At 34.5% G+C, this 12,983-nt stretch overlaps 1 protein-coding gene and 1 long non-coding RNA gene across 2 annotated transcripts in view; one reads left to right on the top strand and one right to left on the bottom strand.

Moving 5' to 3' along the window:
- OSTN (osteocrin) overlaps positions 1-6,255 on the top strand; it is a 58,502-nt gene extending 52,247 nt beyond the window's left edge. Inside the window, exons 4-5 of the mRNA XM_037131782.2 lie at positions 1,287-1,383; positions 5,132-6,255. Coding sequence (XP_036987677.1) covers positions 1,287-1,371 — 85 coding nt within the window. The 3' untranslated portion in view covers positions 1,372-1,383; positions 5,132-6,255. The remainder of the gene's footprint in view (positions 1-1,286; positions 1,384-5,131) is intronic.
- LOC119039120 (uncharacterized) lies at positions 3,513-5,044 on the bottom strand. The gene is made up of 2 exons (XR_005080555.2): positions 4,809-5,044; positions 3,513-3,663 (listed from the first exon to the last, which is right to left on the bottom strand). It is a non-coding gene; the product is annotated as an uncharacterized LOC119039120 (long non-coding RNA).
- Positions 6,256-12,983: the final 6,728 nt, after the last annotated feature.

The following is a 12,983-nucleotide window of genomic DNA, read 5'->3' as shown; positions in this document are numbered from 1 at the left end:
GTGCATAGTAAATGTTACATACCCTTTACATAGGTGCATAGTAAATGATAATAGGAAAAAATCTTAGGTATTATGGTTTCCATTCATGTTTAGTGTTTAATATATCGTGTGGAATATATTGATAATATAATGCAAGTGATTAGAAAAGAGCTAAAACTATTGAAAAAGTTCTGCAACAAATCTTGTTTAACTCTTTAAACTGTTGAAAATCATGTTTTCCTGTGAGGTATTGACCTTTTGTCTCTGATATTTTCAAGTGATAAGCTGTATCATTGTTAGTCCAAGAATTGAAGCAGAATTCTGACATTTGGTGGGAGAATAACTTCTAATGTTCCCATTTCAAAACCATTTGCTGACAATGTTCGTTTCTTGATCTGGGTGCTTATCGCGCTTGTAATCTTATGTCCAATATAGTTCACTTACAACATGTGTTCTTTTTAGCATGTCTATTATTTCAGTAAAAAATCTAACAAATCGATAAGTCAATTACCTTTATCTGTGAGACAGGTCAGTTGTTTACATAAGCTTCTTAGCTTTTTATACCCATCTCTATCTTCATGAAGTAAATGTAAAACTTCTCTTAACTCCATGTCAATGAACATCATTCACTCAAAGTTCTGAGACCTCTCCTGTTAGAATTTTGATTTGATAGTCCTACATGATGGTAATAACAAATCAGCTTAAAATGTGTCTTTTTTTTAAAGAACTAATTTATAGAATATACAAACTATATAAGGCCTTCTATGGGAGTTTTTTAACTTCATTTCACTAATCAAGTTATTTTTTCCTAAACAATATTTGACACAGAGACTATATGACAAATGTAGACCATCACATACAAAGCTTATCTAGACAAAATCTCCCTGAAGAACCGGTCTGAGGCAGAAGCTGGGGAAAACCACTGACCTAGTGCAGTCTTCCTCAATTAACAGAAAATACACCAAAATCCGGAGCTGGAAAGGATCTCACCCAGACTAAACAATTAGAAAGTTGGTATGCTGATAAGCCCTAACTTTTCTTCTGGGCTGCTTGATTTTGGATAATTTATTTAAATTCTCCTAGCCTCAGCTTCTTCAGAGGTAAGAAGGATGTAGTAATACGTACTTCCATGATGCCCAAACAGTAAGAGGCAGTGTCTGGCACGGCGTGGGTGTGAATGGCTGGTAACGATTATGGTCATTCCAATTCTGAAGAAAAAGCACCCAGCTCTGCATAAAATAAAGGAGCAAAAATTACAATTGGTAACTTGGACTTTAGCTTAAAAGTGTTCTCCTTGGTTGTTTCAGGAAAGTAGTAGATCACCCAAAAAGGCGATTTGGTATCCCCATTGATCGGATTGGTGGAAATCGGCTTTCAAACTCTAGAGGCTAATTGTCTCCAATCGTAAGTACAATTTGAATATGTAACAATACATGCAAGCTTTTACTATTCCACAATGGACTAATTGATCCATCTTAGTTTACAAATCCTTCTTTTGATTTCCTAGCTTATAAACATTTTCAAACAGTTCCATACTCAGTTAAGTATGTTGAGGCTAAATAATTTAAATAATGTTACAAAATTAAAAGAATGTCCTCCATCATGAAATATGATTTAGATATTGTCATTATTGAATGACAGTATATAATTGTCATTCCTATATAATTATTGCATGTCAATATGCAAACAAAGGTTAAAGTTCTAATTAGCATGATAAATTACCTTCACAAATGTACATAATAATTACCAACCCCTCTATTATAAAGACACATTCCAGTGGCATACACCAATTTATTACAAATAACATCACCAGAATTATGATAACACGGAACATAGGAGAGAGAGTGGTATAGCAGAAAGAGTACTAGCCATGGAATCAGAGCACTTAATCCAAATTCTGGTTCTATCATTTATTCATTATCTTGTTTCCACTAAGACAATTTACTTCTCTTTAGCTTGAAAATTTAGATAATAACACAGTGTGGTTGTGAAAATTAAATTAGATGCTAGAAGGTATTGGGCATATAATACACGCATATGGTAACAGCTTATAAAACAGTTCTGAAAATTTACTTTGTGCTGGACCCTATACTTAATGCTAGACATGCATTGCTTCATTTAGTCATCTTGTTCCATAGGTACTATTACTATCTCCAATACATTGAGTAGTAGTACAATAAAAGGGGTAAAGTGCCAAGTAAGAAGGTCAAGCTTTATGGGTTAAATTCCAGGCCATGGAATCCCAGGTCATCAGTTAGATGTGAGACCTTGTTAAATTCTGAAGTCTTCCTCCATAAAGTGAGAATTACAATAATTTCTAATATGTTACATTGTCCTGAGGACAAAATTAGTTGATATACATTAACCACTTAGAATAGTGCCTGACATGTATTAAGTCATAAATAATCATTAATTATTATTATACAAATAAGTGGAAAGCTTAATTACATTAACTCACAATGCCGCATAGCTAGTAAGTGATACAAGTAGAATTCAAATCCAGAAATCTTAAATCCTGAGCTTTATTTTAAACAGTGTATTTAATTGTACATAGTATATGTTTTAAACACTAAATATGTGAGAAGTATAAAATCTAGTCTAAAAATTCTGTGCCATCAGAGCTTAGAGAGGGTGCATCTTCCCTCCCAAACAGATGAGACCACCTGGAACTGCTCTGACAGCTTCGAGCTACGGAAAAGAAAACTCTGCTTTCTGCTTTTCTCAAGAAAATCCTCAGATCAACGATGCAGAGAGAGGCCCAGGAAGCATCCCATTTGGCCTGACCTAATTTAAATCATGCTATTGTTTTTCGCATCAAATGCTCTAAACCACAATAAGTCAGTATTTACCTCAACTTTCTTGCTTTCAGAATGACTGAGTTAAAATATTTTATGGGATCAATGATCAGTGAAATTATTATGAAGTTACTGTATGCTTTCATAAATACACGAGGACTTAGTGAATACGGCCAAGAACACTAACTTCTGAGCAGGGCCATCTTCAAATCTCATGTTGAACTTTGTATTTAGCAATATATGAAATATGGTCACTCTTCAAGGGTTGTTAAAATCCACCCATCATATGTGAGCAGGAACTCATTGTTAATAAAGATCAAGTAACTCCTTGAAATCAGAGCCACCATCTTCCAGTTTCTTGATATATTGAGAATGTTATGACACTTGGAATTAAAATAATTAAGTTTAATTGGTTTCCACATGTACCCTATCACCTTAGCCACACTTGATCATTTTAGTATTTCTGAGCTCAACCGAAACAGGTTAGGATAAGAAAAAAATCATACAGGGAATTAATTTTTATGTCAATTTTCATGTAAAGTTTTAGGCCCTAAAAACTCCAGATAGCTACTAAACTATGAAAAGGGGTGTTTACAGACTCACTGTTTTGGGGTAAAATTCAAATTACTATATTATATCCTTCACTTAACAGACTTTGTGGGGTGTTGTGACAACCACTGTCTCTATTAATAAAATCTCAAGACAGAAATAACATGCAAAGTAAGGTCAGAAAAGAGCTGAACATCGTATGTTTTATTTTCATTTTGTCGACCATCATGGGTTCAGCTGCTCAACCATTACATTTCAATTCTTCATTTCCTGCCATTCTCACCAAGCTTCCTCAGGTATTGTTTAACTTCCTCATGTGAAGTTTCATGTTTGATAGCTCCTGAATAATAAAAGACATGACATATATATTACTAATTTCCATTTAATTTTTTTGGTATACCACTTTCTTTTGTCACAATATTCTTTTGGATTAAATAGGAGATGTATGTATCTTCTAATAGATAAGAGTCATTATAATAATCTCTAATGACTTAGTTGTGAAATGAAGTCCTTAGAGATTCAAGAACATAAATCTAATTTTAAACCTTTTTTTTCCTTTTTAACAAATGAGAATACAGGGACTGTGAGAGGAAATTGACTTGCCACAAATTTTACAGACACTTAGAGCAAGATCCAGAAGCAGGTCTCTGGCCTCTAGACCAGCATTCTCTCTACAACCCATAAGGTCTTGTGGGCACCAAATTGTCATTGCTATGCTGATGTCACTGGTTATACACTTCTAAAACGAATGGAAACACTAACTCAGACTTTGTGAAAATCTTGGCTTCACTTCTGTGGGTGAACATGTATATATACCATTTAAGAGCAGGTTTATTTGTGCGTTTTCACCTCTGGGTTTCACTGTAAGCGTTCACACTAAAAGTGAAACTAGTACTGATCGTGGAATTTTGCCTCATTAGAGGTCAAGTCTAGAAACAGCTCATATGTGTTATCTAGGTTTCAGAAAAGAAAATGCTGCTCTCTTCCCTGATATGTGTTTTAGAAAGGACAATAACCTAATATTTATACAATATTCTCCTCATATCATTAATTTATAAAACTAAAGATTTAAAAGTTTAATAGGCCTCAGTTTTAAGTAACTCAAATTCAAAGAGGTATATTTGTCTTGGGTTCATAAATTCTATAGATGCAAATAGCAAGTTCTAGGTTTTTGCCATTGAAATAAGGATGCTACTTGATGAACTTTCATAGAAATATGACCATTAATTGTGCTCCCCTTGGCTGTCATATGCATTAAGACTTTTAATAATGTGAGGCACATGTTGCTGTATTATACTGGCAATTTTTGTTTTAGAACAATATCAATATGTCATCATTCAAATAAATTAACATACCTCAAATAAAAAAATATGTTATAATGCCACTATTTGGTTGGATTCTTAACACAGAGCAAAATGTACTACAAATATCAACATGTTATCATAACAATAAACAGAAAGTAGACAGAGAGTCAGATTTTCTTACCTTTCTTTTGTTTGTCTCGGTAGCATCCTCTGAAACAAGATTAAAATCTCAAAAGGAATGGATTATAGCAGGTACCCAACTAAAGGAAGTGTGACTTGAGCGCAAACGCCTAACTTACATATCAAAGATGCTCTTTTTTAATGTATTTGATCAGGAATTATCATTTTATATTGCTTTTGAAGTAAAAAATACGCCACATGTGTAAAAGCCATAATGAAACATCAAGAAAGTAGAGTTTAAGCTGTTCTCAACTGCCACTGACGGATTTCCCCTATCTACAGAGTTCTCCTTAGCTTTAACCATTTCAACTTTCATTTTTACAGATGTGACTTCCTTGGGTGAAATGTCACAGAAACATAGAAGATGCTTCCTTTAATCATCCTTAATGATTAAACTGTAAAGGAACTGGCCTTCTGAGAATTCTTTCCGAAGCTTGAACTTAGGGCCATCACATCACAGTGTTGTTACAGCTTCAAGAAAATTTTGCAGGTCATTTCAATGCATGGATATTTTTAAAGTACATTCTAGTTATTCAGGAATGGTTATTTGGCCCCAAACCTTACTTTTTTAAAGAAGCAATCAAAAATCACAATGCAGTGAAATGCCTTCTATATGTGGTTACCTTTTACATTTATACAGCTGGAGAATAACTGAAGACTAATTTGTTTCTGTAAAAATGTAAGCACAATCTCTTCATTATTTGGGAACAAGGAAGAAGACAATGCTGTGTGTTTCTTTTAAATGTTTTCACTTATTTCTTATCCTTTGTCTGTGGGCCTCTTGGGTAATAATTATGAAATTAAACTTCTGACATTCAAATTTCAGTTATTTTCAATTAAAAAAACACTCAGCCCCAGTTCTAGGACTAAGTGAAAAAAGATCTCTGAACAAGAAAAAAAGCAGTAATTAAGTCCATAAATTTTAGCCTCCCCCAAACTGAGAAAATACCTGAAAGTCAGGACATATTGACTTGGAGTAGGAAGTGAAAGATGGCATTCGTTGGTCGAGCTTGTATGTCCCATATCCTCTAATAACTTTCCGTGTTCTCAATTACAACTGATTGTTAACTAAGAGCCACAGTGGCTGATTATGAAAAGAAAAACTACACACAGAAGTAAGAGATCAAAGTTTGGGGAAGCCAAAGAATGTCAAGTAGTAGCCACCAGAGCAGTCTGGGACTGGTTAAAGGCACATAGTTTTAGCTCAGTAAATTTTAACATAGTACAATAAGCAATCTTTTTGATGTTACCAACTCACCCAAGAAACTGTTTCATCTATTTTATACACTGTGTTTAATAAGGCATTAAAGTGTGTAATAGGTTTGAGAGTGGTTTCTTTAAAATGATCCAAGTTCTTCTTAATTGACTCATCAAAGCATAAAGTTTGGTATTCTAGAAAACTCAATTCTCAGCAATATGTTACTGTAATTTAAGCATTGTGCATTAGATATCCTTTCAGAACACAAATATAACTTATTCATGGACCATAGATTTAGTGTAAGTTTGGAGAAGTTTATAAACTCTCTGGAAAACACTTCTTTAAACTCTGGTAATCACTGCCAAAGAGACCTGATATGAGGAAGGAAAGATGTTTGGCCAGGAGAGCAGAGTTTATTTTAGTGTAAGATAAAAAGTGTTACAAGACATCATATTCATACTGAAAGAAGAGAGAAATGGGTCATTGTTCACTAAAATGAACATGGGCAATCTTCACTAAAAATGTATAAATGTGTGATATATAAAACAAACTAAGAGAAACATAGAAGGGAACATACTGTTACTTAGAATACAGAATGGTTTTATATATAATTTCTTAGTTTTAGAGATGATTTTCCAACTGCTGAAGCCTTTAAGTTTAGGAAGAAAACAATAAAGGAATGATTCTTTTCATTGTGAGAGAGGGGCTATAGCAAAGAAAAACAAATTTTGAGAAAGCTCACCAATTCCGGTTTTCATACACTTGCCTTAGAGAATTAGCAGTGTTACATGGGCTGATATCCCACAGAAATCGTTATTTGAAAGAATTATTTAAGAAGTTATCGTTTTTCTTGCCTACCTTTCCTTAACCTTCTAAAGCATTATAGAAATGTATACTGTTTCTTGGAAGTGCTTTATTCTCTCTTTCTCCCATTTGAGAATTCGTAAACTTCCAATCCAACTGGTTACAAGTGCTTCATGCTTTGACAAAATGTTTCCAAACCTAATTTAGCCTAAAAATTTCTCATGGTGAAGATTCAAGTTCAATTAAACCAATTGCTTTTCTATCTTTATTTTATTTTTTAATTCAAAATTATGCTTATGGCATCCAATTTAATTGATGTATGTGGTCCCAATATATTGATTTATACTCTCTATGCCAGTGTGTAATGCATTTGTCTCATAATATAACATATACGTAAGACTTCCATGAAGAAAAAAGAAAAATGTTTTCTTCACTCGTAACTATTTTATTTCATGTTTTAATTTTTACCCCTACTTTACACAAAGCAGAAAAATAAGTCAGTAGTATACTAGTTTAAATAGGGCATTCTGTTAGTGTAGCAGAAAATTAAGACATTAATTTCTGTTAAGAATATGACGAGTCATCTCATTTATGTGTCCAGTGTATTGTATGTTACTAAATCTGGCTATACTGAATTGAAAAGTCATTAGAAGGAAATTTTTATGTAGTTTCAAAGAAATACATTACCTTTTTTTTTCTCTCTTTGTTCCTGTGTGAAGTCTTATTAAAGCAAATTGTGAATATAGATTTCTGGGTTCTGGCATCAATTGCATAATCAATTTTTAATGATAGGATGTTGATTCCTGGCTATACTGTCTTACAATTTACACTACAAGTTTAGCAAGTTCTACCCATAACCTACAGATAGCTTTGGGAAATTAAATTTCTTAAAGCAAATTATTAAAAGATAACAATGGAATCTTCTCAAAGGAAGAAGTGGCAAATACTTTTTGAATGGCATCACCTCAAAGATTCAAAATGCATGAATGTTGTTCAACTGCTCCAAAGTTAATAAACATGAGATGATGAAAACACGAGTTTTGTCTTTCTTTCTGATAAAACGTTTGTGTTCACAACTGGTGTAAATAAACAGGCAGTACTGAGCAACCAATCCTTAGGTAAATTTGAGTGGCTCCTAACAAGTATATACAGCACTACAAACAAATTACTCAGCATGGTCTATGCTATGCTTTGTTCATTTTGTATGATGGGATATGTTTACCTTTAAGCAACACACGATTAATGAAGTAAGGGAATGTGTATCAGCTCATCTGCTCATCTATTCTAGTCATTGATATTCTTTCATTATATAGTCATCTGGACACTGTTTCTGTGCCAGCACAGGAGGCAGACAAAATGGAAATTGAATTTCCAGTCTTAGATTCATGAAATAATCTTGTACAGATGTAAGCAGGAAAAGTTTAATGTAAAATTGTGGGGAGACATAAATAATCAAGGAAAAGCTAATGAGTTTTTGTTTTGTGTGTTGTTTTAGGCACATGGAGTCTAGCTTCTTACATACCTGCTAACAGTCTGAAGTATTTTCTGATGTTGTGGAGGAGGCAGAGTTGAGTATTAAACCAAAAAGTGCACTGTTTTGTAAGAAAGTTGTCTTAATATCTGTCTCTGAGACATCTAGTACTACTCTCTTCAGAGTTTAATAAATGATATATTCCTGTTCCTCAAAAATGTATTTATTTATTTGTAGTGGTCTCAGTGATAATTGTCCAGATTGACAGGAAAGAGATAATACAAATATCCAGCACAATCATAAAAAAAGAATATTTTTCATGCAAGTTAAGACAATATAATTCATTTTAAATTCCCAAGATGCTGTAAAAAAATATTTTGATTGATAGTTTAACAGTATAGTCATCACCAGACAACACTGAGTGCAGCTGAAGAACTCATGGAAAACACACCAGAGATACAGCACACTCCACCCCAGGTATACAAAGCCATTTTGATAGCCCCATGCCATTCAAACTGCAATTGATTGTCACCAATCACAACATAAGCCTTAGGTGTATAATATGTAAAATAAATGTCACAATTTCTTTATGCTTAAATAGCTATAATCTTTAAGCAGTAGAATAAGGAGATATATGTCTTGTTCTAATGTTCTTTTTTTTTGCATCTAGAGAACAAATTTTAGACATAGCATTTCCAAAACAAACTAAAAAAAAAACCAAAACAAAACAAATTCTGCATTAGGAGGCTATTTGATAAAACATTAAATTTGAATAAAATAGTTTTATGTGTGCGTGAGTATGAGAAAGTTTTATAAAAGAGATGTTTGGTATGGTATTTGTTAGCCTTATGTGGGTCTTTTAATTAATTAGAATGAAAAAAATTTGGAAATTCAGCTTCTCCATCACACTTGCTGCATTTCAAGGGCATAATGGTGACTTGTAGCTAGTGACTAGCATAATAGGCAGTGCAAATTAGAGAATGGTCACGTAATCACATAAAGTTCTGCTGGACAGCACTGTTTTATTCTAATAATAGTGTGATATGCATTGTATTACATGTAATACAGTTCAGAAAATACAGTAGGTTGTCCTGTTAGGTGCACCCTTCATTTTATAGTTGGGGGTAACTGAAGTCTCAAAAGAAAGTCACGTGAGTAAGCAGTGACATACACGCTTCTGTTTATTAGGGAACGGAGAAGTTAAAAGAGTTTAAAGTTCCCTTTGCAAACCAGCAAATGATATTTAAGTAATTGGCCACATTGAGTCTCATTCTGATCATAAAATGATGTTTCAGAAACCTCAAACCAACTCTAACAGTGTTTTAATCTTTAAATGCATGAGTAAATCATTTTAAATCTTCTGTAGGTCATTCCCAATCAATTGCTTGACACTGTAGCTTCATTTAACTAATTATAATTTTTAAAATTTTTCTTTAATCTAAATGGCTTGTGAAATTAAGACCTCAGGGGTATGGGTGTTTGATTCACTATTGATTAATGGGATGCACAATGGAAGAGTGTTAAGAAAACTCATGGTGCAGTTAACACACTGAAATGAATGATTAGGTAGCTATCTTTCCCAGGTTTCCCTCCCTAACTCTGCTCACTCTGTAGACTCCACCTTCATGCTTGTAGCCATCATGAACACAGTGTTATGCTAGCATTCAGGGTCAACTTTTCATTTTTTTAAGAGCCACAGTTTCCCTTAAACAAAACCACATTTGAATTCTATAAAAGGAGAATTTTATTTTTAGACATTAAACTGAGGAGCTTCACCCCTTTATCCAATCTTCTTTTTATAGTGTGCTCTGGAAAGTTATCATCACTGCCTTTTCCCTCCTTTTGGATATCTTTGAATATGTCAGTCTGGCAGCTCAGATAAGTACGCAATGAAATACGGTTTAGAAAAAATTTGAAACCTGGATGAAGGGAGCTGTCCTGAGTAGTATCACCGGTAGAGCCAGCTCCTCAATCGTTTACGTGCAGGAAAAGCCTAGAGAGCGTTGAGGTGGCACTTCGTGTCTGTCTGGTTCACTCATAATTCCTATTTTTAGCGTAACACTGGGTGTTAGCTATATTTTTAACAAATGGAAGAATTTAGCAAGTGTTTATCAACTACATATTAAATAAATAAATTTACAATATCTCACAGTAAGCAAAAGTTACTATTGTTTTCAACTCAATCTCTGGATCCATTTAACCTTCATACATTGTTAGACAGTTTCCAGTTACGTGAATAGAACCACACTTCAGATGTAATGTGAATGGTTTCTGTGACCTAATCTGGGCATCTGGTTCATATGTTTATCACCACAAATATTTACTTTGTATATGTTTTAATTTCTCCTTGCTTAAAAACAACAAAATCTTCCCTGATCCCCTCAAGCTCCTCAAGCTCATATCCCAAGTTGTTTTTTCTTCCCTTCAGAACAAAATTCCTCAAAATAGTGGTCTATTGTCAGTGGTTTCTATTGCTTTACCACATTCTGTTTAATCAAAAGTCCATCAAAATGTTCCTGTCAAAGCCATTAATAACCTTTTCACTGATGTTCTCAGTGAAACGGGAAAGTCTCAGTTCTCATCTCAGTGGACCGATGATCCCTTCAGATACAGTTGAACTACTTTTTCATGGAGACAGTTTTTTTTATTGGAGTTCTGGAGCATTCCTTTCTTTGTCCCCTCTTCCTTGGTAGCTATTCCCACACAGTCTCCTTTGCTGATTCTTATCTGCCCATTCTTTAACCTTGGAGTGACCTGGGTCTCAACCTTGGATGTTTTCTCTTTCTTATGTAGAGCTGGTCCCTAAACCGTGTCATCACAATACTGAGCAATATGGATCTGCTGAAAACTGTTAAATTTATATTTCCAACCTGGGCTGATTCTCTAAACTCCAAATTTACATATTTAGTGGTCTACTCAAATCACTGCTGGGAAGATTTTGTTACACATGTCATAACAAGCCCAAAATATCTGTGGTAAGGATGGGACTTTCCAAATAATCCCTGTGTGTCTCTGCATTTCCCAGGTACTTCCCTGACTCTGCTAAGTTAGATTGAGATCATGTGCCTAATGATGGCATTTAAGAGTGTGCTCACCTCCATTTCTCTTATTCTGTTCCCAGGGACATATGGTGTTGGCACAAAGAGGAGAAAAATGCTAATGTAAACAAGCCTTCATGTAAACACAAAATAGGTCTTAAAGCAAGTTACATCACTAAGATTATAACATTATTTTGTTAATGTAGTTTGCCTAATTTATCCTAAAATACAATTTGATAATTTGAAGTAGAGTGCTGCTCTAAGAAAATCCTAAATTATGGCACAATTTCAGCAGCTGGCAGATACTCACTGTGATATTATTGGCTGTGAAAATAAAGAGACATTTGATGAAGAAGCAAAATATGTGATACAACTGACATCTGTCACAGTTCAGATGTAGATGTGTTTCTCTTGAACATATGGAGGAAAAGATTGGAAAATAGAATATTGGCAATATTGTTATGTTGATGTAGGGCACAGTCAGCAAAGTATTGCAAGAGACTGATGAGTGTGGGAAGAAAATGGCATCTTGGCAAACAAACAAAAGGGCTAGGGTTCAGAAGTAGAAAGTCTTGAACTGTTGAAAGAGCTGTCTACTTTTAGATCCCAAACACTATAAAATAAAATTTAAAATGCCTAAGTAAGAGAGGCTCAGTAAATATTTTGCAATAAAGGGCATAAATCAGATTCAGTATGTAGTCTGTAAGGTATGTTCCGGATACCTTGAAGGCAATTGCTACTAAGTTGGGGAGTGAGGATGCAAAATAATCAAAATGTTTTTTTAAAAATCTCTGTGTGTAGCAAACAGTTTAGAAGCTTTCTAGATTTTAAAAATCATATCATTGCCAAAGAAACGCTGGTTGAAAAAGCCTGACACTTTGAGACAAAATGAACTTTGAGCCTCCAACTTTATGAGAGTAGAATGAGATCTCAAAAAAAAATTCAACCCTCAGGGAGGAAATATAACCCAAGTAGTACATAACTGTGTCCAAGAATAATAATGAAAAAGCAAAAACTTCAGAAATGGTGGAGCCAGCAGAAACAATACAGTGGGCAAAGGACTCCGCCTAGACCCTGATAGCCCTAATCAAGAAACCCTTCTGCATCCCCAGGGTAGAAGATCTTTATTACATCTGCCCACTGGGATTTCAGAACTGCTGGAGGTCAGCATTCTAGATGTATGTTTCTGGTTCTTTTCATTTATCAGTGGGAATACTGATGATGGTTATTATGACCCTGTTTCCCTGCCTATTATTGAACTGGTGTGGTATGAATGACTTGTCCTTTAAAGTTACAGGTCTGTGCATGAAAAGGAGTCACACTACATCTGATAAGGACTAGTCAGTATCTCTTGGAGAGCCTGTTCTGTTCTGGATGCAGTCAGTGAAAGGGATTCAACGTTGTCTCTAATGGGACTCAGCTGAGTAGAGTCTATGTGTTTAGGAAGAGATTGAAGGATTGACTTCGATAGAGGGAGCACCCCCCAAGTACTATCTGTACTTCCTAACATTTAAATATCCAGGCTTTTTTGCCAATATTTTGGTGGCAGCACAAGTGACTAATTCTGGCCAATGGACTTCAGTGGAGGTGATGCTTATCACTTGTGAACCGAGGCAGTTGAGAACTAGGCTGTGCCTTCTGCCCCTCTCTTTAGTCTTGGCAATT

The sequence above is a fragment of the Artibeus jamaicensis genome, unplaced genomic scaffold (assembly GCF_021234435.1).
Source record: "Artibeus jamaicensis isolate MK-2021 breed Jamaican fruit bat unplaced genomic scaffold, CSHL_Jam_final scaffold_474, whole genome shotgun sequence".
Lineage (NCBI taxonomy): Eukaryota > Metazoa > Chordata > Mammalia > Chiroptera > Phyllostomidae > Artibeus > Artibeus jamaicensis.
The sequence above is the reverse complement of the archived record's forward strand: the minus strand, read 5'-3'. Positions and strand labels throughout refer to the sequence as shown.